Genomic DNA, 26,408 nt, shown 5'->3' with positions numbered 1-26,408 from the left:
GATTTGGGAAGTGACGTTTATCATCCTTTTGGCACCTTTTGAAATGGTCAATTGACTTTTCTTTTTTTACTTATTGATGTAATATATACTAAGACTTAAATTTCCTATGATTGATCATTGAGTATTTAATGGACTGCTAGATTATATTTGCTGCTGTTTTAATTATGTCTCTATCTTTGTAAGTCAAATAACCATCTATTATTGATATATCTCTTCATTTCATGGTGTCATAGATATGCTGGATTTTTTAATTAAAAAATTGATAATGAGAACAATTTTAAAATACAGAGAACTATAGAGACAGCCAATGTCATTCTCCAATAGTGTGAGAATAGCAACACTGAGCCATATTTACTTCAGTTTTGCTTTTTACAAATAAACTTCACAGATAAAGTTAACAATCCATCTATACACAATTATCCCCTTATTTGGTGAAGTAAGAATGATCAATTTTGCAATATGCTTTCAGTCTATTCAAACTGTTTTCACATTATATGTGTACATACCTATAAAATAAATAAGATTATGGGCATTTAAAATTATGAAAATGTTATTTATAGTGCATGCATTATTCAGCAAATTGCTTTTTGTTGACTTTAGGTTTATAGATCTATTCTTATTCATGCATATAGCTTAGGTTCATTTATTTAAACTATTTTAAAGTGCCACAATTATAATCAGATTAATTTATTCATTTCCCTAGTTATGATGGTTTACTTTCTTTTCCCTTTACTTGCATGTTCAGGAGACACATCAGTGAATAGCTAAGTACATTTTTTTTAATGCACGTGTGGGTTTCTCTGTGCCAGGATTTCTCAAACACTGGGCAGCTGCCATGTGAGGTCAGATAGCTCTTTGCAGTCAGGTCCTCCCATGGAAGGCAAGACCTTGTGCTCCACCCACTAGGTTCCAGAATCCCCTCTCCTGAGTTGTGACAGCCAAAAAAATCTCCAGATATTGCCAGGTGTGCTCCGTGGAGTAAGATCAACTATCATATGTATGATGGTGTGTTATGCACATTTCCAACTTTACCAAATATTGTGTACTGTTCTTCAAATTAGTTGTACTAATTTAAACCCTCATTAGGAGTGTGTGTGTCTATTTTCATATTACCTGCTTTTTGTTATTATTGAAAATGTTTTCATTGTGAAATGGTACCTCATTATTCTTTCAATTTCCAAATCCTTCATTACTTGTGGGAATATGCATCTTTCCACATATGTATTGGAACTTCAGCTTTTCACTTGTGCATATGCTGCCTCTGGAAAAGGAACCATGGATTTCTTCATCTTTAATTTTTGTAATGGTTTAAACAATTTTGTATTCTTTGAAGATTTAAAAGTTCATGTTTAGGAACTTCCTGAGTTTGGCTCCTTCAGGATGGAAACAGTCTTGGTTTCTTCTATGTTATTCACATAATTTGATTTTTTAAAAATTTCATTTACAGTTAATTTTAGATCTGCACAAAGCATTTTTATTTATTTAGTATCACTGTATATGTAGCTATACCTTTTGTTTTCATTACCAATTATCAACATTTAGTTTTCTAGTGACTTTCTTTACCTTTACTTCTGTATTTAGTTTCTAATTTTATTACATTATGGAGGGAAAATATGCCCTGTACAATTTCTGATTTTGTAAATTTATTAAGCTATAATCCATGACCTGAATATGGCCATTTTTGAAATAACTGTACTGCATGTGTCTGAAATATAGTTTGATATGAAAAGTACAGATTTTGGTATGAAGCTATCATTGGCTTACCTGTCGTATCTTTGCTCATTATTTTACTTTTAGGCATTTTAAGCTGAAAAGAAAATACAGCTTTAGGTCCATTCCCTTTCTATGAATTTTTATTTTATAGTATTGCGTGTGGTCCTTGACATAAATTGTCAATGTACACAGGAGTTCACACACACTCCTTTTACCTAACAAACGACTCCATTCTTTTCTCTTTCAGTCATTTGTATATTTACTTCTTTATGTGTATCAGAAGTTAGTCTTTGCTAATACGTTGACATCCACTGGACATGACTTATTCAAATGCAAGAATTCCATGTTGCTCCTCAGAGATAAAACACATGGCATTATGAATATTAATTACCATTTTATTATATGTAATTATATATCCTATGCCATAACATATAATATTCTATATAACATTGCTGTAGATCCCTAGCTAATAGACTACATCACGTAATATAATGACACAGTGCCGTAACCATATTGCCAGTAGCTGAATGGACGCCTGCATTTACCGGACACGTGATGGGGCGTCTGGCACTTGCACTGGCCTTTCTGCCCCTCTGTCGTCGGTACACACTTCCTCACCTCCAGGCTGGTCCCATCATCTCTGCCCATCTCTCCCTGTGGCCCAGCTTCCTCTCTTTCATGGAAGCTGCTCCCATCCCTCTCTCCTTGTAGAGAAAGGAGAAAAGCCCCAGAAGGCAAGCGCATCGGCATCTGTTGGAAGATGTGACTGTGAAACGCAGAGCAAAGAAGGAGACAGGCTGGAGATGGAAGGGTAGAAGGTTCTAGAAACCTTACCCTAGTGCTTCAGGCAGAGCCATTGCTGGGCAATTCCTGGCCCCTTTACTGAACTGGTGGAAATCAGTGTGGTGGCGCAAGATGGTGCCGCCTAGAGCGCATGCTCAGGCTCCAGGCCAGGTGCACGCGTTGGCCCGGTGACCTCGGGCACTCCGGAGTGCAGACCTCTCTGCCTTGCATTTATTTCCTTATCCGTGGAGAGGGCAGGAAACGCCTGCCTCGTGGAACTGTCATGACGGCTCGGGTTAGTTGAATTCCTGTGCAGGGCTCCACACCTCCAGGGCATGCGCAAGGACAGAGCCATGTCTGTCCGTCCGCTTGGCATTTTCACACGCTGCAGAGCATGTGGCATGTCTCCTCCCTCATCTCAGAGAAAACTTCATGAAATTTCAAAAATCATGTAAAATATAAATATACTTCCATGTCAGAAAGCCTTATTTGAAAATCAATCCAGAAATCTTGGGATTTCTTTGGGTATTCTGGGAAGCTCTAGAAGGGTGGCTCCAACTGCACCTAATTGGCCTGCAGCAGGGGTCCTCAGCAGGGCATGTGAGAATCAAGGATGGCGAGTCCCAGTGCCTGGCTCATGCCCCGGGCCCGTTATACCAGAGGCATCAGGAAGTCAAAGGCCTCAGAGGTATGACACTCGCCAAGGGATGTTGAAAAATCACTCATTTAGAAAGATCATCCTTGTTGTTGGGTGGAGGAAGGCAAATAGGAGAAAAGATTCTAAATGCCGAAAATGCAAATATAATGCATTATTTACCACCATCTCACTTAGGAGAATCACTGGCATTTGGGGCTGGCACACTCATTTTCTCTAAGTGTGTTTTTTCCTGTGCTATATCTTCATCTGGGACAGTCTCTCTCTCTCTCTCTCTCTCTCTTCAGTTGTTGACAGATGGCTTCTCCTCTGTTCACTCGGGAGTCATGCTATCCAAGACATGGCTCTTGACTGAGGGCCATGCGTGTACCTTGTTGTCATGCTACACTCTGAGATATGCACCGTGCCAGGGGCCTTTCCCATACCAGGACTCTAGAAATTCGTTTTAGTATTTATCACAGTTGACAGTGACTGTAGCCTAAACAGAACTACATGCAATCTGAAAATAAATTATTTCTGTGGTATGTTTTTTTTTAAAAGATGTTGTTTAACACCGTCTATTCAAAAGGAGCATTGATTGTGAATTGGATCAACTTCATCAGTGTTTTCACTGTTGATGATTTATTCTTCCAGTAAGGAAAGAGCCTTTCTGGGATGAGGCCACCACCCCTGGTGAATGTCGATGGCACTGCTCTTACTTCTCTCCAAAAACTGCTTGAGAAAACATCACTCCTATTTCTCCTTTTCCATGTTAGCCTGCTGGTCTCTAGATGACAGGTTCCACTCATGCCCTCCTGTTCCTGGTGACTTTTTCATGAAGCCCTCGGGAGAGTCCTGTGTGTTCGTTTATCTCTGGCTGGCTCCCGACCCCTGCTTTTCACTTACTCCTGCGCCTGAGCACGATGCCTCCTTGAGTGCACCCGAGATTCTTCAGTTATATGTTGGGGACGTTTCTCACATTGCAATTTGATGCCTATATGCTATGACTTAGACTTTGAACAATTTGACTTTAAGCAACTTTAGAGCAGGGACCATCTCTTATTTTTTCATCTTCAGAAAGGAGCATTGTACTTCAAATACAATAGATAATAGCTACTCTTTGAATCGGAGATAGAAAGAGTGAAGACTGCGACTCTGTGCAACAGACTCCTTGGTATTGGTCGCCTCTGCAGCCTCTTGGATGGCTGGTCTTCTAGACACCTCCCTTTCTCTGGTCAGTACACACATTGAAACACGTCAGTGTATTTCATTCTGGGAAGGCCTCTGTCAACACAGGATGTCTGAGTAGAGATCTGAAAATTAAGGAGGTTTCCAAATGGAGGTCTGGAGGACGAGCCATGGAGCACGCGGCTCTGAGTCTTTGTGCGGTCAGAACAAGGTGGCTGCAGTGGCATCCTGGTGACAGTGGCAGAGACTGGAAGGGAGGCTGCAAGGGCCCAGGGGAGGAGGATGAATTCTGTTCTACTGTCCAAGGGAAACACTGGAAGCCTTTAATGGGGGCAGGAAGGGGTCAGTGAGAGGATCAGACTTCTACTTTAGAAAGCACACTCTGAACCACTCAGTGGGGCATGACTTTTCATGGGGGCCAGTCAGTGTCAGGGAGTCCAACAGAAAGGCTTGAAGACTTTCAGGTGGGAGATGATGGAAGCGAAGTCCTGTACTGCAGCAGAGAGATGGAGAGACGTAGACAGGTTTGTTACATGTTCAGGAGGCAGAGCCAGAAGGACTTGCCGATGGGCTGGTGTGAGAGGAAGGATGAGAGCCAAGAATAACATTCCAGATTTTAGCGTGAGTGGAGATGCCATTTACTGGGACAGGGAAGACTTGGTGGGGGAACCAGGTTCTTTAGGTGAGAAAGTCAAAATGTTCAACCCAAAGCCATTAAAGATTTGCAATAAAATATCATACTAGCACTATTTAATTACTTGCACTTATAAATCATATTATACTTACTTATCTCTGGCCCCACCGTCAGTAATTTAAGACCATCCATACTACCTCTACCAACAAGTAAGTAAAAGGTGAGGTTCAGAGAGAGCCTGCAATGTGCTCAGCAGCACAGGAAGAGGAGTGGCGGAGCTCGGTTTAACTCTAGTTCATCTCTGTGACACTCGCCCCAATTGCCCCATTGTCACTCCTGAAAGCAAACACACACCACAATGACTTCATTGTTTTAAAAGATAAGTTAAACATCTTAAAGGATGCCTACAGAGAGATGCCGGGACCAGTGAGAGAGTGCCGCCCTTTCAGAATCAAGGACACCCAAGTCACTCCACCTTCAACCTCCCTTGGCTCTGGGTGCCTCTGGATGATGCTCAGCTAAATCCAAAAAATGACTCTGTGTACTTAATTCTGAACAACACAGTGGCAGGAAAACACATGGGCCCGTGAACTCCCACCTTCCATTCCCAGAAAGACAAGTACGGCCCTTTCCTATGTTGAAAACGGGTTTGTTTTAGCCACCAAAATATATTTAAGAAGAGATGACACATTCAGAGCAACAAAATTCAGAAATCATTTATTCGCTGCTATGAATTAACGTGAAAAGGTTAAACTGAATACGTCAGGGTGTGGCCAACAGGCGTTAAGCTGAACAGAACCCTCTAGCCTGCACTGATAGCAGAAGATGTGACATCAGGAGTGAGTCGCCATGCCATGCTGTGTTGCTGGGAAGACCCCTGTGGGTGTGCACAGGCAACTGCCACTGTCTTCCTTTGTATAACAAGGAAGTGCCCTAGCTAGCAATACAGAGACTCAAGTAATGAAAAACAACACAGCACTTATAAATCAGTAAGCGGGGTACGTCTGGGAACATGGTTCTACTGAATCTGGATCGAAGCGATTCCATTCGTACACAGGAATCATGTATTCAAGTACCTGACTTGAACAATGATCATTTCTTCCTATTGAAGTTCAAGCATCACCGACCATTCCGACAACACGGGGTGAGGGTGGCTCCCTGGAGCACCTTATTAGGATGATTGCTCAGCAGGTTGTACTTGCAAAGGGGAAGATACTCTGTAGAGTCGGAAGGTGGGAAGCACAGTTAACGACTTTCCCGTGACTCAGAAAAGCAGGAGCTCAGCTCTGAGCTGTTTTGGAAGCTTCGTTTAGATTGGAGTCCCAGGAAGAATGGTCTGACACACATTCACATGACTGCATCACATCACTATTTACATGGCTACAATATCTCGTGACACTTTGCACATATCCTGTTGTGTCCAGCTGGGCAAAATGATAGGGCCAAGCATCCTACTCAAATGAATTTTTAATGTATATAAACATAGAGATTACTGGGCATATTTTAACGTATCTTTGGACTTTATGGCCCTAAACTGATGGTGGAAGATGGCAGAAACCCTTTTCTGTCTCTAAGATTTTATGAGGAAGCTTCATGGCCCAAAGAGTTCAATAGTAAAAAGATACCAATGTCAAAACGGAAAAAGTTAACAACATGAAATGTAACGGCCTATATAACAATGCCAATATGTCAGTTCCAAAATCACAGTATGCAAATGCTGGCTGGGAAAAAATGCTGGTCTAAGAATAATTCATGTAAAATGCAAAATCTATGTATGCTTGTTGATAAGGTTTACTATGAAGTCATGGTGTGGCAGAATCACACAAACAAGCCAAAGACAGAAAAGCCAAAAGTGCTCAGCCTGAATTCTGAGAATCCTGAATCTGCAAGGAAAAGGAGACACTAAGAAGCAGAGGGGGAAGAGAGGTCTGCAGGCTGAGGGCTCCTGACCCAAACACCCCGGCCGCACTGGGGCAGTGAAAGCAGGAAGGCGAGGGCCCCACACCGAGGTGGGTAGTGAGGCGCTGGCCAGCGGGTTGGCCATACCAGCCCGAGCTGGTGTTCCCTCTCCTTTCTCCTTCCTCGCTGTCCAGGCAGCGCCTGCTGTGTGGGAAACCCCACTGCCCTTACCAGTCTGCCTGGACGGATCCCTCCACTGCTCCAAACAGTGCTGCCTTCACCTGTCCCCTTCCTCTGAAATAACTCTCCTAGTGTCAGTAACTGCTAGCAAAAGCAGTGACTGAGCTGTACTGCCTTCACCTTATTACAAGTTCCTGTAATTGCTCCCTTCTCTCCTGTGTCTGAATTTCCCATTCCTATCTGTTTTCAACCATGTTCTGAGGTCATCCCGCATCTTGCGAGAGTGACACCTTGGACCGGGGCACAAGATGGATACACGCAGCCCCCAGGTCTTCAGGGGCTCAGGCCTCTCCTTCCCTGTGAGTGGCCCTTACTCTAGGTGCTCCTGTCCTTTTGTGGGTCATTGCAAATACCGCCACAAAATCTTTCACCTGTTTTTACGAATCAGGGTTTGAAAGGCAAATTGTGAAGTGCATAAGAGAAGCCCAGACAAAACCGTGGCTCCCGCGCTCCTAGCATGTGACTGGGAGGTTCATGGAACCTCTCTTTGTGTTTGCTTTTTCATGAGTAGCAAGGGGAGCAACCTGCTTCTAGACTGGGCTGTGGATACGGGGAGATAACATATGTCAAGATTTTCGTATAGTCTCCCTTCTAAACTCAGTGCTGAACAAATGTTGGTTATTGTCATTTTAATTACATGATTTAAAGTATTAGATTCAAAGTGCTAATTCCTATTATGGCATAGAAGGTCATTTTAGATTCCTGTGCACACACATAAACACACATTTTGTTTTTATCATAGGATTCTACCTAAATATCCACAATATGTCATCAACTCCAAAACCACCCGTAACTCCTACGACGTATGTCTGGTTTGAACCTGATAGGCTCCACCTGAAGAGTTTGACAGATGACAGCAAATCGCACATTCCAAATCTTATTGACTTCGCCATCTCTGATTACATAAGCACCGGATTTTAGACATGAAGAAAGTCTCTCTTTTTTCCTCCTCTAGCTGGTACAGAAAATCAAAGCATTTTAGGCCATGAGAATGGAATTTTTTTGTACCAGGGAAGACGTGAAAGAGGGAGTTTTACAGAAGTGTTCGATTGCTGCCTTTTTAAAGATCTCTCTCAGCAGCGTGGCCCTCTCTGTCCCTGTGCCATGAGGGACACACAGAAGCTGAGCCTTGCGCTGGCATGTAACCAGGTTCTGGCTGCCCCACCCAACAGGCCTCCCAGGGCTCTGCAGTCCTCTTTCCTCCTCTTTCCTCTCCTTGTCCATTCTCAGCCAACCTCACTTCAAAACGCTGGGTTGATTTTCATCATTAGGTTTTAAATCATTTAAATTCGTAATTCCTCACAGCTACATGATGAATCCAAGTCCAGACCCCAGTTGATGTCCAACAAGAGAGGGTGGACACAGCTCTGGACAGAGCTGCACAGAGGCAGAGACGTACGCTAGGAGCAAGATCAGACCCCACTTATTCCACGTATTTTAAACCTCTAACTCCAAATCATAACTTTTGCATAACAATTATTATTTCAGTTATTCTCACATGACTCCAATGGGAAGGAGCCTTCTACACTAATAGTGACGATACTAGCCAACGCTTCCACTGCACTCACTCCGTCACTCACAACCATACTCTGAGGCTACTCCTGGCCTACAGATGAGCAAAAGGAAGCACAGAGAGGTTGCATGATTTTCCCAAATCCCCCAGCCAGGGAGATGTAGATCCTGAATTAAGTAAACTCTGTGCCTTCAACTAATAAGCCTGCTGCTTTTAACAGTTCAAGCATAGTTATCGATGAATACTCACAAATTGCAAAAGACAGTCAGTCACCCTGTATTGAGGATATAATCTCTCTAAATGGCTGCAGTCATGGAAGATTCGATTTTATAGGCCTACACACCTAAAAGCTATGATTTTGCTAACAGCTATTGATGTATATCAATTGATTTTTGCAATGTCCTATATCAATAGGACAAAGAAAAGCATTTTATCTTCAACTGTGCCACATGTATACTATATGTCCTGCACGCTACAAAGGAAACTTCAAAGATGGGGAGTGCATATGGAACACACTGATAAGAGAGCATTTTATGTATCATGTGTAAGAATGGTCACCAATGGTCACTGTGTCAGCAAGGGGACAAGGCCAGGCTGGAGTAGATTTGGACTGGGACGTGGACCATGATCCACCCAGGTTCCTAGGAGCTCAGGCCAACCCACCCAGCAGGTCTGTCAGAAAGAGGTGGTCACTCCAGACCCAGAGGAAGGCCCGGTGGACAAGGCGGCTTGGGGTTGCCCGGTACAAGCGGCAGGATGTCCTACCAGGTGGGAAGAGACTGGCAGGAGAGGTTGAGAGAAAAAGAAACACCGACTACATCAGCTGAACAGTGACTACACTGGTGAGGCAGACGGGCTTGGTCCAGTGTGTGATGCTGTTTGCTACAGCCACATGGGCAGGTTTTGGAAAGAAGGAGACAGGTTCACACACACATGTGGAACTGTGCAGGTGTCCCTCTCAAATGGCAGTGGGGTCTCCAAGCAGACATTTGGGCCATGCTCTGCAAACTGCATTGGTCTATGAGGGCCACACCTCCAGTGACCAGCCACATCACAATCACTGGCAAAGTCAAGCAAGTGTCCTCTAAAATCTGAGCCTCTTTCACATCTCCATATGGTTCATTATTTAAGATACAAAAATAAATATCTTTTATTTATAAGGAATAAACAATGTTAAAGAGACAGAGACAGATGGCTGGGCATAGTGGCTCACGCCTGTAATCTCAGAACTTTGGGAGGCCAAGGTGGGCAGATCACCGGAGGTAAGGAGTTTGAGACCAGCCTGGCCAACATGGTGAAACCCCGTCTCTACTAAAAATACAAAAATTAGCCGGGCATGGTGGCAGGCACCTGTAATCCCAGCTACTCGGGAGGCCAAGGCTGGAGAATCGCTTGAACCTGAGAGGCGGAGATTGCAGTGAGCTGAGATGGCACCATTGCATTCCAGCCTGGGTGACAATAGTGAAACTCTGTTTTTCTTTTTTAAAAAAAAAGAGAGACAGAGACAGAAAGAGATGACAGGGAAAGAAAGAAAGAGAGAGAGAAGGAAGGGAGGGGGGGGAGGAAGGAAGGAAGGAAAGAGAGAAGGAAAGAAAGAGAGAAAGAGAAAGAAAGAAAAAAAGAAAGAAAAAGAAGGGAGGGAAGGAAGGAAGGAGAAAGAGAAAGAGAAAGAAGGAGAAAGAGAAAAAAACGAGTGGAACAAGAGGCAGAGGTCTATTTTGGAAGCGAATTCAGAGCCTCCTTGTCCAGACACAGAAGCAGGTTTATCAACCATTTTTAGCAAACATCTGCCTCGTGGTCCTTCAAGGTAAGGTAAGTCCTTAACTTGGTGAGAAACATAATGACTGCCATGTTTTCAGTCCTCAACAAGCTGGATTACACAGTTTACAGCCCCTTCTCCTAAACTTCTGAAGACAAATATGTTCTGAAATCCAGATTTTAAAAAAGTGAATGTAGTGTTTATATCCTTGGTAGGTTTGAAGCAGTGTCCCCAGTCAAATATTTTAATTTGGGGAGAACCCCAGATGAATATTCACAGTCAGAGAAATATGTAAGAATTATAAATACACTTACATCAATCAAGTTCAGATTTTGTTGCTAAGTAAGTTCAGGTTGGGTCATGTTTTTTATGAGAACATGAGTCACACGTGAATGTTTGGTTTTCAGAAATTTTGGGAATTTGAAATTAAAAGTAAGCAATCAAGGACGTAGACCAACATGCCTTAAATTCATAATTTTATTTACTCATAACAACCCTGAGAATGTTTGTGACATTTAATTGACTGACGGCAGAAGTGAGGCTGGAGTGTTTGACTCTCTCCCAACACAAGAAGGACTTTCTCTTTTATACCCTGAAGGTAAATACACTGCTTGCACATCTAGCATCAAGCAAACATCTTTACTCAGCCAAGAACTGTGTCACCTCACTGATAACCAACTCCACCCCTAAAGGAAGTGCTGAGACAAGGAATGGAGAAGATGTCAAAGAACGGGTTAACGACAATCGCTCACACCAAATTCCCCAAGGCCCAGCCATCTCTGTCGCCTTGCGTCATCAAGCAGACTGCATTGGATGTGACAGAAAAGCAATATTTATTAAAGATTTTTGAGTTAGGAGGTTTTATAGTTAAATTGAAATTCAAAATATGTTAATCTGACCTGAGATTAAAGGGTGAGATTGAAGAGGCACCAAGGTAAGATGCTGTGCAGTGAGGGAAGGTGGGGCAGGAGGGGCCCAGCCAGGGCCATGGGACCGCATGGCAATATGCCAGCACCTGCCCTGCCTCAGGAGAAAAAGACATGATAGCCACAATGCTCGCGGCACCTCTTTTTATACACATGACTGGGAAGACGGCCTCGCTCAAATAGGAAGTACAAGGGCCAGAAACAAAACTCTGAAAAGAGCCTGAGTATCTGGAGAAAAAGTCTATTTCCAGCTGTTTTCCCCAAATTGTGACTATCTGGACATTGGCCTTAGGTTTTTATGCCAAAACAGAGAGTATAAATTTGAGTGTAAGTTTTTTTTGTTGTTGTTGTTCTGTTTTCTGAGACGGAGTCTCGCTCTTGTTGCCCAGGCTGGAGTGCAGTGGTGTGATCTTGGCTCACTGCAACCCCCACCTCCTCCCAGGTTCCCGTGATTCTCTTGCCTCAGCCTCCCAAGTAGCTGGGACTACAGGCACCTGCCTCCAAGTCCGGCTAATTTTTGTATTTTTAGTAGAGATGGGGTTTCACCATGTTGGCCAGGTTGGTCTCGAACTCCGGACCTCTGGTGATCTGCCCGCCTCGGCCTCCCAAAGTGCTGCGATTACAGGCGTGAGCCACAGCATCCGACCAAGTTTCTAAACAACACAGCTGGCCGTCAACTCCTCAAGGACAAACAGCATCAGCAGTCAGTGGCCAGGACTGCTGGAGATAGGCCCTCCCTCTCTGCTGAGAGATGGGCCACTGGGCACCATCTCTGGCCTCCTGCCTTGCCTGACCTTGAGCAGGCTGCTACTTAACCTCTAGGACTCAGTGTCCTCATTCATCAAATAGGGACAATATTAGTAACAGTCTCATAGAGTTATTAGAAGAATTAAGTGAGAATTAATTACTGAGTGTTGTGCCTGACACTCAAAATTTTAGTGAAGGTAGTTTCTTGCGCAATTTTATATGCATGTGCAGTTGTGTGCACATGTTTATTTATGTGTTTATTATGTGAATACACCATCTTAATGACGTTGTATTTGGTACATTTATATTTGGCTTAATGATGGTCTATTTTCATAATAAAAATCATAATTATGCTACTATCATCCAAAATATGAAAAAGAAAGGAGAAGGGTTAAGATGCTGATTTTAGCAAATAGTTCTCTTGCTGAAGCAGAGGCAGTTAAATTTATCTGTGATGCAAATTCCTTTACTATATGGAATCATTTGAAAACCATTCACAAAAATAATTGAGAATCGAACAGGTTGAAGTTCAAACATCAACTCTGCCCCATGCTGGTTAGTTAACAAAGCGACCATGGTTCTCAGTCACTTCGTCTGCAACACGGGGAAATCAATTATAATCTTCCACAATTATCATGAGTAGACAAAGAGAAAATCTATGAGAAGTGCTCAATGACAGCTGTTATTAGCTTCAGAAGTATCACAAGGGTGACAACAAAACCAACAACAGCAGCCAAAACAATGTGTCATCACATAATAAATTTGACCATTTAAAAGTAATGTAGAAGTCTGAATTTTTGAGATATATTCAGACCACAAATATAGGGCCTCTGGCCAAAATTCTCTTATGCTAACTATTTAATGACATTGTGGCTTAGGCAGATCATGCTGCTGTCTTAACCTCATACAATATTTTTTGAAAACATCCATACGAATCAAAGTCATGTGGAAATACATTGCAATATTCATCTATAGGCTTCATGCAATAGATCTACACTATTGATGGTCCTGTATGAGTAGCTGGAAATCAAGGTGATAAGTTTGGCCAGAGTTACTAATAGAGAGTGCTGAATAACTGGTACCCAGACTTACTGACACTTGCATTCTGACCTTCACCTGCCGGGCTGGGAGTCTTTCAGGTAGTTGGAGTGCCATGCAGGGGAAAGCACAGGGCCTCATGTTGCTCCTTGCTCATTAGTGCTCAGCTCTCCCTTCCCCTTCCTCCTGTTAAATAGCTCCCATCCCTACGCAGGAGCCAAATGTATTTCTTCCTTCTGTCCTTAACTTAGGGGCCCGGGATGGGCCTAAGACCTGGGCTGAGCCACCAAGACGGCCTTTTGGCAGAGAGACGAGTTGCTCTTAAGTTAGGGGGCCTAGGGCAGCACGTGGTCACGTTCTCTTCTGTGTTAGAAAACACATACAAAGTAAAACTGATGTGTGTGTGTGTGCGTGCGTGCATGTGCCATGTGCATGAGTGTGACAGAGAGAAGCCGCATTTGAGTTCCTGCATCTCACATCCCTGTGGCAAACATAACCTCCGCTCTCTTCAGCTATGCCATCATCTCAACACTCCCCCTTTTTCTTTTTTCTTTAAATGTGTTAGAGTTGGGAATCTAACACTACCAATCAAAAAGTTCCAATGAACAGAAATTTGAAACCAAACGTACCTTAGTTTGAAATCCACCTGTGTCATTTACCAAATATTCCAGCTAAATATCCTTGAACAAGTGACATATCTGGCTTCTGATTTATTATATATAACATCAAGAACAGAAGGCAGGACGGAAGCCACTGACCCAATTCCTCTCATTCTCATTTCAAAGTGAAATGTCCTTGCTAACTTACATAGGTAGTCTAACCACTCATATAATGGCTACACTGTCCACCTAGGGTAACAAAAGCTCTTTTAGTTCTAAAATTTTTATGATCTTCTAGATTAAAATAAAGACCTAGCGTAGTTTGTTTTTATAGTCATTAGAGGTGGCAATCCCTAGAACGTCGTAAGTTAGTTTTGCTTAAGCAATGCAAAATAAAGACAGACATGCAGACTTTGACTTTGTGCTTTCTCTTTCATTTCCCTTAAAATCTCAGTGACACGAGGAGATAAAGACGGTATTGCCATTTTGTAGGCAGCATTGTTGTGGAGACAATTTAGGCATAAATTCAGCAGGGCCTGGATTCAGATCTTGGCTACTGGGTGACATCTCACTATACAATACAGACACGGCCTTGCACCCTCTGCTTAGCTGCGGGTGAGGATTCAGTGAGTGAACAAACACTTCAGAGAGTGCCTGGCACATGGGAAGTGCCCCATGAACTGTGCTGATCATGACTGTGACTGTCACTTAGGTTATTAATAATGGAGTCTGTGAGAATCCGGTGAAAGCACCTCCTGTCTTGAACTTTTGTCTTGGGAGCACCTTCAAGCTACTTACTAAGTAAATAGCTTATTATAGCACATAATTATGAAGACTCACCTCCAAATAGTATTTAAGTTTTCCCTTACCTCTTTTTAAACATTATGTGACACTCTCAGATTAGGTTCACTGTTCATAATAAGCCCTTAGCAGAAACCAAACCTTCACGGGAGCTGCTTGCCGTGGCTTCCCCGTGACAGGTACGGCTCCCAGCAGGATCACAAGTTCAAGCGTGCGGTGACTCAGCTTTTCCTTTCATGGCCACATGGGTTAGAAATAGGTCACATGCTCTGAGTCAAACACTGCTTGTTTTCAACTTAGCATTCAAAATTTGAGCTTTACTCACAAATGTTATCCTGCAGCACCACAATCATTTCCACCATTAATCAATACAAAAAGAGATTCAGAATAACTTTTTGGATTTAGGAACCTAGCTTTTCTGGGACTAAACCCATCTAAGCTATTTAAAGTATGCTGAAGATAAACAATGAATGACTATTTCTGGCTTTCATTAAATCTCAATTCCCAAAAGCAGAAATTACATTCGTTCCCCAAATGTAACGTTTGTATAATATACAAAGGGTAAGAAAAATTGAAATAGCCCTTGTAAAACAAACAGCTGGTGGTGAGGGGGTTAGGGGGAAGCAGTCAATATAGGAAGAACCATAAGTGAAAAAGAAACTTTTGGTAACAAGCATTTGTGTTTGTGTTTCTTCATTTTTCTGTTTTTATTTTAATTTCTTGGTTTGGATTTTTGTTTTGTTTTGTTTTTCTCGTCTGACTTTATGGAGAGCTCGCCATCTTGTGGAATTCCAGATCCGTGCAGTCTTACTGCCACAGCTCAAAATATAGAAACCTACAGAGGTTTTTTCTTGTTGTTTTAATAATCTGTGGAGGAAGATGCTTATGCAAAGTGTTATAAATACTGTTTTCATGCAGCTAAGCCTTAGGAGGTGATGTCTATATCTGTATCACTTATATTCTAAAGTTAGGCACACGTCCTATCTGCTGTTTCTAGATATCATTCCTATGTTACAAACAGGAAAGTAGTTTTACATTCATTTTATGCTGAAATAAACCTCCATAAATTTTCATGTGATACTTTCAACATTTTTAGTTCTAAAAACAGAGTCAAAGCTAAAGAGCACTTTTGTAGCTTTAATGATAAAACTGAATTACAGGTCGGGCGCAGTGGTTCATGCTTGTGATCCCAGCACTTTGGGAGGCTGAAGCAGGTGGATCACTTGAGGTCAGGAGTTCAAGACCAGCCTGGCCAACATGGTGAAACCCTGTCCCTACTAAAAATACAAAAATCAGCCAGATGGGGTGTCGTGTACCTGTAATCCCAGCTATTCAGGAGGCTGAGACAGGAGAATCGCTTGAGCCAGGGAGGCAGAGGTTGCAGTGAGCCAAGATAGCACCACTGCACTCCAGCCTGGGCGACAGAGCAAATAAAAGAAAAAAAAGGGAATTACAGCAATGTTTTCTTCTCTCTGGAGGTCTAATCACATAAGATATGATAAGTATTGAATATGCCTTTAGCTCACAGTTACTGATGCATGTATATTTTATTTTGATTCATGTATCTAGTGAGTTGCTATGAAGGAAGAAGAGAGAGAATGAATTTGAAGGAAGAAGGCTTGTAATTTTTGTAGTGTTTGCTTTAGGACTTAGTGTACTTCATCCAAATTCCACTAAAAGCTACACTGTGGAATAAGTGAGTGAGCAAAGAGATGCTGTGTTCATGTGGTCACATGTAGGCTGGTTTATTCTACATCATAGGAATAGCAATATTATTTTGAAAAAAATCAGACAAGAAGATGTGACAATAATAATGCCATTCTTAATAATAGTAGATATACTACATATAATATAGTATATATAATACATATATTAACAATAGTAAATACACTAATTATTAACAATAGTAGATATAATTATCTACTTAATAATAGTAGATATACTACATATATGTAGAATCAGGCAGCCCCCAGAATCACAGCAGATTCAGAGAGACTCCAGGGATGCCTCGTGGTCAGAACAAATTTATAGACAAAAAAAGGGAAGTGCCGTAAAGAAATCGGCAGTGAGGTATAGAAACAGCTGGATTGGTTACAGGTTGGTGTTTGCTTTATTTGAACAACTGAACACTCAGCAGTCTATCAGTGGTTGAAGTATGGCCGCTGGGATTGGCCAAGACTCAGCTATTGTTACAGGCACATACACCTAAGTTGGGTTTTCAATCTTGTCTGCCTATTAAGCTAGGTTATAGTTCGTCCACAAGGACTCAAATACAGAAGCACGGAGTCCTCCTCCAGCCATATTTAGTTTGCTTTAACATATGGTATTGAGCATTTTACAAATAGCAATATCCTTTACCTATGAGTACCAATTTTAAGGAAGGGATTCAGAAGACCATCAGTTTGTGAAAGGTTAGAAAGCTCGCAAATTCAGGTTTACATTTCTAATTGTGAACAAGCCAAACAGTTTCCAAAACTATGGAACTTAATACTCATAATTACCAAATAAAGATTAGATACCAACCTAAATTTAAACATTAAACAAATATGAACTTCTCAAACCCAACCGACATTGCAAAAGTGAGAAGATCCACCAACATTATAAATGTCAGAAGACCTGTATAACATAAACAACAAAAAATACTGTATACATACTATGTTATAACTTGAAAAACAGCTTGCTTTACCGTTAAAGTTTTCCTGTGAAATTGTCATTGTACAAATGCTCCAACTGATGTATTCATGAATCTGGAGGGTGGTGGGTGGTGAATATTTTCATGGAAAATATTGTTTTGCACCCATTAGATATTTATGATACATTTTAATAAAATAACTGCTTTGTCCAAGAGAATTGAATTATTCACGATCTTCCTAAGTTCTTTCCTGTTGGAACTCCTCATAAAGTCACCCCTGACTGTTTGACTTTCTAAATAGCCTAAGTGACTCCAAACTCTTTTTTGCAAATTGAAATGAATGTCAGAATTGAAGCTCAATACAGAAATCCTTGTTTTCTCCCACACACTCACACACTTCAACAGACTCATCCAAACCACAGATCAAGAAGTTAAATTGTTTATTTAAATTATAGGTTACATTATTCCTTTTTCTTCATCAGTGGCCATACGTCTGCAATGCCAAGCACATACCCACGTGCACACACACAGACACACACATAGACACAGATGCACTCTAAGCTACGTATCTGCTTGAGGCTTTGAGCTGTTGCTCGTTAGAAGGATTGGGAGCAGAGAAACCCAAAACTCTTCTCTTCCTCACAGGCTATCTCTCAACATGCAATCCCCAGAATCCAGTTAGGTGCTTCCCCCCAGGGTCAACATGTTCAATTAGCGATGTTCAAGGTAGAAAATCACAAAGTTAATCTCAGGTGGTGGGTTTTGTCAATACTGCTGTTGCATAAAAGGTATTCACTTGAGTACAAGCTTCTTCTTGTCTCTGGCTTTGATTTCCTCCTTTATAATATAAAGGGATTTGATTTAAAATATTTCTAATGTCCTAGAAGCTTGGAATTTTTATATTTCTATCACTTTTGCCTGGGTTACCATACTTTAATATTAGCATTTTCTTCTAAACTTCTATTGTATTTTGGGAACAGAAAACCCTAAAACAGTCTTTCTTTGTAAATAAAACACAATTTTGATAAGGCCTTTTACACTTCCTGACTACTTTCTACCTACACAACATGACAAACCATATCCATAGCCCTGGATGTCTTCACTGAAATTTAATGATAGTAATTAGTAATGTGATTGTAAATTAGGCCAATTCATTCTCTTCCTCTGAGCCCACCTGCACCATCACTCACCCCTCACAGCAGTGGCGGGACAGAGGTTGTCCTGTAATTTCTCCAAGCAGTTCTAGGAGTTCAGCCTCACATTGGCTCCATCACACTGGAAAGTCCCTCCTCTCTCCAGTACCCTGCTGACACTCCTGCATCTCCACCTTGCTGTCTTAAAACCAGCAGGACTGGTTCTCTGGCCACTCTTCTCCTCCCCAGCACCCTGGTTCCCTCCTAGCCTTGTCACGAGGTAAATGGCACAATAACACCATGTGTTGCTCAGGCCACAGCCACAGGAATCATTCTTGATCTCTTTACCTCATATCCCTTGTTCAGTGCATCCTTCAATCCCGACCTTCCTACCTTCAGAGCATAACCCATGTTTTCCCATTCCTCATCGCCTGCACCACCATTACCATGAGTGCTAACACCACCTCCCCACTACCATACCAGGAATTTAGCTCTCTGGTTCCAGCTGGGAATACCATAGGGACATCTCCACAGATGCAAATCACCTTCAAAGTGAAAACCAATTCTCTTGCATACTCAAAACCCCCAATCACTTCCAGACAACTCTGAAGGAAATCTAAATTTCTGACCATGGCTGTTCTTTTCATGTTGTCTCTATTACCCTCCCTCTTTCCCATACAACTCTAATCTGAGCTCCTGGCCTTCATGTTGTCCCTCAAACATTGAGTATGTTTCCTCAGGCCCCTTGTACACTTCCATCTCCCTTGGACACCACATCAGATCTGTGAACGGCCCTCTCTGGTGTCTCTACCACAGGTACTACCTGGTAGGAGGCTCTCGATTAACGTATCTAAAAGCAGGACACCCACCTGCTCCTCTGTTCCCCAACCCTCATTTATTTTTCATCATATCACCTCAACTATTACCAACCTGTTTATTAATATCTCCCCAACCAGAATATAATGGCTTCAGATGGGGAAATAGCACAGCAAAGCAGAGAGAACTGGAGATATTTTTTTGCAGGCTTAAAGCAGCCTATGTGTGTACTCAAGAGGAGGGCTTGCTGGGGAAGTTGCCCCCCGCCAATTTGTTCTCTCAATAAGCACTTGACCTTAACCACTGTCTTGACTACATGAAGGTGAGTGAAGCAACCCTTCTCTCTCTGTGTGTGTGTGTGTGTTTTCTCCTATAGCATCCTTTTTCTCACAAAAGTTCTCCTAAAATTGTGCAAACTCACACCGTTCCCCTAGATCTAATAATAAACACCCAATAAGCCATAAATCAGGTATCAGCAGGTATCTGAAGTCAATCCACATGTCCTCAGAGTCTAGTTCCCACCACCCCCCCCCACCCCGCCACTGAATTGAGTTTGGATCAGAATCCAATTCTCTCTTGTGCTCTTTTCCCACCAACTTCTCTTCAGAACAGGATTCATTTCCCATATTGTTTCTTGTTCTCATCCTAATGCAAATCTGGACCCATCCCTGTGGCAGAGACACACTAAACCAGGCAGTTAGCAGAAGTGCAAACATTGAGAATACATTCTTCACTCACTGTCTATACAGCCTGTCACTCCCATCATTCTCCTATGACCAAGGCATCCTAATTTTAACACAAGTGCTTTCTGCCTCCATTAAAGGAAATCAGCCCCTGAGGTTATGTGTGCTGTGCATCTTAATCCATGATGGACCTTCATCCAACACCAATGAATAATCATACTTACTCAAATAACATTGCCCATTATCTCAAAACAGGGCCATGGATTAGGAGTGCATAACTAATGTTATAGCCAAAATACTTACAAGGAGTATAGGAGTTTATATATGCACAAGTTTTTTTCTGATCTGAAAACTAGTAAAATATAAGTTTGTTCACACACATACAACTTCACCCATTCAAGAAACAGTTGGAACCTTGTTATGTGGATGGTTTCAACCTAACAGTATCCAACAGTTATCTTTTACTCACCATTTTGTCTCTGAAAAGTAAGAAGATAATTTAAGACTACCAAATTGCAATCACAATTTGAAGGCAGAGCTTTTAGATACAAAATACTTAGTCACTCACCGGTGTGCACATAAATTATTAAGATGAAGTCCATATTTTTCTTCAGCAGATAACCCATCCATCAACAAGTAGAAAATGAGAAAATTGCTCTGGCCAAGAGGTTGTGAAACAAGTCTGGATTTCTCTAGCAAATATGTATAAATTCTGGCTGGTTGGGAAAAGAAAAGTGATTCTGTTAAATGGCAGTATTCATTTCATTTCCATAAATTAACACATATTAATTAATTACAAGAGATACAAGGACTGTTGAGTTCTCTCTTTCCCATCTATTTACATTTTATTTTATTGTCTTTTTGCATTAGCTAGGACTTTCAATACGATGCTGAAAAGACATGGTTTAAGGGGACATCCTTCCTTGTCCCATATCCAACAAAGAACTTGGTGCACAAATGTAATTTGAAACAAGATTTGCTCTTGTCTGTAACAAAGGCTTTGAAATAAGCTTTGGAATTTTCCTCATTAATATCCCACTGTTTGAGAGTCCCAGCCATGTTGGTATGATGGATATTAACTTACACTGTTCAAAAAGTGCCCCACTAAAGGCACTGATAAGCATTCCCAGCAACTAGATCAGAATCATATATGGCTGCACTATGAAGGCCCAGGGAGACAGACCATGGTCCCACACTGCCAGAAACACTGGAGGAAACCCACTGCAGCAAAGGAAAATGCAATTTGAATTCACACAGATATAGTTTAATACACATAATGTATTTGAGGATGAGGTAGATGAGGTGTCTATTAAGTAACACATGTCCAGTGTGAACAGTGTGTAGTCATCTTCTCCTTTTATTCTCACCACACATGTGCGGTAATAGGACTACTAGCTGATGTTTATTTAGTCCTCTGTTTTCAAAACTTTACAAAATAAAATAAAATACAACCCAATGCATAAATACAAGGTGTTGAAATTTATTTGATAGTAGTTGATTAACAATGCCAAAAAGATGCAATATGGTAATCACAGCCTCAATTTTGCTTTACATATGAAGATCAGCAATTCAGAAGTTAGCGTTGGTCAAAATTATGACTGTATGTTCGGCATGCTGAAAATTTCATTGTTTCTGGAGCATTTAAAATATTAATATAGGTTTATTTTTATCATTATGAATAATCAGATTATGTATTTCAATTATATTTTTATTTATTTATTTATTTATTTATTTATTTTTTGAGACACAGTCTCACTCTATTGCCCAGGCTGGAGTGCAGTGGCACGATCTTGGCTCACTGTAACCTCTGCCTCTCCGGTTCAAGTGATTGTCCTGCCTCAGCCTCCTGAGTAGCTGGGACCACAGGTGTGTGTCACCACACCGGCTAATTTTTGTATTTTTAGTAGAGACAGGCTTTTGCCATATTGGCCAGGCTGGTATTGAACTCCTAACCTCAAGTGATCTGCCCACCTCGGCCTCCCAAAGTGCCAGGATTACAGGGGTGAGCCACCACGCCAGACCTGCGTTTCAATTTTAAATGCAAATGTGAATTATTACAGTTTTCCTCTTTGAAGTAAGAATCCATTATCAATATTATTTGGGTGAGGGGTGTTAAGAATGGCAGTTCTTAGAAAGGCAAATAAATGGTTATAATTATCTCATACATTTGAACTTTAAAAAAACTCATGTAATGAATTTGCTAAGAATTATTCTAAAGTCCAGCACTAAAAGCAAAAATGTGATGTCTCCCAATTTAATTGTCTACAGCAAATCTGTTCTAACAACTAGAACCACTATTTACAATGCCTTCCAATGCATTTAGTAAGTGGTCAATTTAGCTAATCAGATATCACAGTTTTTAAAAATTTCAAAATTAATATCCCTTAGTAAGAAAAGTTGTCTAAAGAGACAACTTTGGGAAAAGTTGCCAGGAGTGCATAAAGAAAAGGTCTTTCAAAATACTCCTTTCATTGGTGACAGTAAAGCCCAAAGGTGATGGTAAAATTAGAATGGGGGTGGTGTGGAGCCCTGAATTAGCAGTGAACCTCAGTGGATGAGCATGTGTGCTTGAATGTGTGTGCACAGGTCTCTGTGAGAATCAATTAGGTGGCAATTTCAAGTTAAGTTTTAAATATTTTTTTCTTTTTTCCCCCTTAAATTCTTTGCTGAAAACATTTTTCTGTTTAATATTAATAATATTCATCTTGAATTAATTTACTACTTAAGAGGATATTTTTTAAAAACCTAAAGACATTTTAAATGAAATTATCTTCCATTTTTTCTAGCCTTTAGGCATGAAATATCAGATGAGAAGGGAGAATGAATAGTCATCTTGTTCTTGGAGAAATGGTTGGCTAACCCCCATCTATCCCAGCCAATATGCAAGCCCTGATTGAAGCAGTATTCAAAACTAATCAAATTCCACATCATGGAGTCACTTCAATACATTTCATCTAAATTCAAAAACAGTGTAATTATTAATCAACCTGGTTAGCTCATCTCCAGCAGTGAATAAAATTGCTGTGGATTAGCGGAATTCTGATCAGCAGGGTTTCAAAATATGTATACATCTTGAGTGAGCTTTTAGATGGAAGCAAACACAAGACAGCCCAAAATTCAAATTGCCATGAAACTCTAATATTCTTTCAAATGGAGAAATGCAGATCTTTTTGTTGTGTCTGAAATGAAACGGTAAAAATGGAAGGAGTATGATGGGCTTCTAAGTTAAAAAGGTTTCAGGACGCATTCATGTAAGTGTTCATACATAAAAAGAAACATTCTACTAACTGAGCTCCTGACTTCTCAAGACTTGTATGTTTTAAAAGCTCTTTTATGTCAGAAATACTTTTGACTAGAAACATGCTTATAATTCTCTACAAGTGTCCATATATTCATATATGTGTTCCAAAAAGTTTTGGTGTTGAAAAATATATATGTTTGCAGATTACATGTAACATAAAATGCAATAAAGTATTTCATAGGGCTATACAGCTTTTGTTCATTATATTAAAAAAAAGTGGTGGAAATAAACTTCCCTCTTTCAAGAAAGAAAAATTCCTGCCTTTGTTCTTCCCATTGACTTCCAGAAATTTCCAACACCCACTCTCACCATGTCTCACCCATCTAGTTATGGGTACATGACCACTTAGGGCCTGTTTCCAGAAAGTATTGTCATGCCTTCAATTAGCAAGCACCAAAAACATACTATCAACGAATTAGGATAGCCAAATATTTTCTCTTTCACAACTATGCATTTCTTTCCATCTCATTATTCATGATCAAGGTGGTCATCACTTTGGTGGTATAACCTAAGTGAAAGTGCCTCCCACAGGAGTCAAATGACGGATCCTACTCTGGAGTCTGATGCTGCCAATCCCTGCAGCCCTCTGGGCTTCATTTTTCCTATCAGTAATATGAAGAAGAAAAGACGCAAGGGTCCCAAGGCCCCTCTGGACTCCAAGAGGAAGGTGCTACCACTTAAAGCACCTACCGTGTACCATACACTATTCTAGTGTCCTTCTAACATTGCCTCATTTAAATTCTGTTGCAGGCCTTTTCACATTTAAGCCCAACTGTCTTGTCTCCTAAGCCCAGGCTGTTTGCAATAAAGGATGCTGCTCTTCACATAAGATCAACTAAAGCATTTCAAAACTTTTAAAAGAATGTCCTGCTAAGTATATAATTCTAAGACTAATTGATGATGGTAACAAAGATGATTATTCATCTGTTATTACGCCTCTAGTTTATTTAACATCAGGATTTGGGGAAAAAAACACAAAGCAAAGGCCTTAATATATTTTCCATTTCATTTGCAGTAATTTTAAGGTTTAAATTTCCTAAATAGAACACATAGCCGGGCTATATTTACTGGAAGATATTTTTTATTGTTAGTAAATTTCAATTTCAACTTAAATACCCTTGGATACCTTCAGGGCACAAACATCAAAAGGCAAGTATTCTTGACATTCCTCAGGGGGACTCTGGACATCCCTCCCTTTTGAGTTCCTCCCACTTATTTCTGGGAAAGGGAGAACCTAAGACTTGAAATAAAAGTGAAAGAAAAAGAAAACAGTGAGTGATTTAAAGAGCAATGTTAACATACTGAATATTCATGGGAACGCTAAGAGTTTGGGGTGATGGTTATCCCCCTTGGACAGAAGAAGAAAATGAGGCATGGAAGATCCAGTGAGCTGCCCAAGGCCAGCGGGCACAAAGTAAATGAGCCAGGACTCAACCCCAGGCCTTGTGGCTCGTAAGGACTACAGAGGGAACTCAGAGCTTCGAGTCAAGCAAATATCTGCCTTTTGAGCTTGCCGAATGCTTGCTGATGGTGATGAATTTGGCCCTCTGCACATTCTGGGTGCAGTTAAAAGCATGGCCTTATGGACTCTCTATGTCTTCCAGTCCTTTACAAGTAAGCTCTTGAGGAAAGTTTAAGAAAAGAAAAGTAAGCTCTTGAGGAAAGTGTAAGAAAAGGAAACAATATCATCAAAAGAAACCATCCCCTAACCCACAGTAGCCATATGAGACCATAAAATACTGTATTTCCTGGTGACCTTCTAAAAGTCCTTCAACCTGTTTTTGGTGAATAGAATTCTCTTCAATAATGAATATTCCAGAAGAGGAGATCATTTTCTTGTCTGAGAACTTATCTGGTCAATAGCTAAGATTTACCTTGGATAAACAGAATGACTCCATTTTGAATATGTAGCTGCTAAGTGAGATTTGGGACATGGCTGGTCCTATGCTCTTTTCACAATCCCCCTCAGCCAAATAAGATTCATGAAGACGCACCGAGGCCAGTGTTCTTGGCAACCCTTTATTAGCACTGGCTCCTTTGCAGAGGCAGCCCGATTAAACCATTAATAGCTCCATCATGATACTAGAAATAGTCAACTTCAAAAGTGGTTTATTTCCAATTACCTGAAAAGCAGCTGAAAGGAACACAGGAGACCATGGAGTCTGGTCCCCTAATTTTATAACAGGGTAAAGAGAATCAGTGACATTCACCTATTCACCTGAGTTTACAAACCGATGGCCAACCTGCAGTTCGATCTAGAAGGCCTTTTTCCATGTGCCCAGCTACCTTGTATGAAGATGGTTTTACAACTTGATTTGTTGCTCCCAGAAAACAGGTGACTTGCGAGTAAATTAGAAAAAGAAAGAGCTAATTAAAAATCTTGCTATCACATATTTTTGAAGATCGAAAAAAGTAAAGTGATTATTTGATAAGAATGAAGACAGTATATTATTTTACTTTATCTGCGTATGTTTGGTGAGACAGTTTTGTGTACTATATAAAAAACTGCGTACACTCTAAAGTGAATGAAAACTTTATAGTTTTGTACCCTTAAAAGACAAGGAACGCTCTTGTGCAGAAGAGAAAGAATTGTCATTCCCTTTCCAGGAACAGGCCCTAAGTGGTCATGTATCCATAAGGAGATGGATGCAACAGGATGAGAGTGGGCGTTGGAAGTTTCTGGAAGTCAATGGGAAAGTCAAGGGCAGGAACTTTTTTTTCAAGGAGAAGAAAGTGTATTTCCCCACTTTTTTTCATAATGAACAAAAACTGTATAGCCCTACAAAATACTTTATTGCATGTTATGTTACATATAATCTGTAAACACATATTTTCAGGACCAAAACTTTTTGGAAAACATACATGAATATGCCATTAATATCATAAACTGACTTGTATGTCACACAATGTAAACCTCTTTGCATGCTCAGATGAAAAATACAAATTTGTAGGGATTCAGGCAATGTATTAGCAAATTACCTCGAGTCTCAAATAAAAGGTACTGTATGGCTAAAACTAAGTCATTGTTGGCAAAGTTTTCCTTTTACTTATACAGTAACTTTTTATAAACTTGTCTGTGCGATGATAGTACGATGTTTTATAAGTCACTCAATCCTGAGGGAGAGTGGCACTTACACCAGTGAACCTAAATAATTATATTCTAAAATAAATAATCAGATCGGGGAAAATACTGGACTAGAAGCCAGACTAGAATGTTATTTATAAATTACATTTTCCCCAAACAAGAAAGTCCTTACTTATCTACAGCTCATGTTTCATAAAGCTGAGCCTGGTATTTTTGATATTATGATCTGTGGTTACATTGCTGATGAAAGATTGACATTAAATTATAAAAGTGTAACTAATAGT

The 26,408-nt window shown here is 40.7% G+C and overlaps 1 protein-coding gene across 4 annotated transcripts in view; it reads right to left on the bottom strand.

The window, feature by feature from the left end:
• The window catches only part of MYO16 (myosin XVI), a 711,002-nt gene that overhangs the window by 277,402 nt on the left and 407,192 nt on the right, over nucleotides 1-26,408 (bottom strand). For all 4 annotated transcript variants that reach the window (XR_008538898.2, XM_054665553.2, XM_054665554.2 and 1 more), the window contains exon 16: nucleotides 20,307-20,454. Coding sequence is in view for 3 of the 4 variants with exons in the window: in XM_054665553.2 (XP_054521528.2) it covers nucleotides 20,307-20,454 (148 nt within the window). In the remaining variant the exon portion in view is untranslated. The remainder of the gene's footprint in view (nucleotides 1-20,306; nucleotides 20,455-26,408) is intronic.

The sequence above is a fragment of the Pan troglodytes genome, chromosome 14 (assembly GCF_028858775.2).
Source record: "Pan troglodytes isolate AG18354 chromosome 14, NHGRI_mPanTro3-v2.0_pri, whole genome shotgun sequence".
Classification (NCBI taxonomy): Eukaryota; Metazoa; Chordata; class Mammalia; order Primates; family Hominidae; genus Pan; species Pan troglodytes.
The sequence above is the reverse complement of the archived record's forward strand: the minus strand, read 5'-3'. Positions and strand labels throughout refer to the sequence as shown.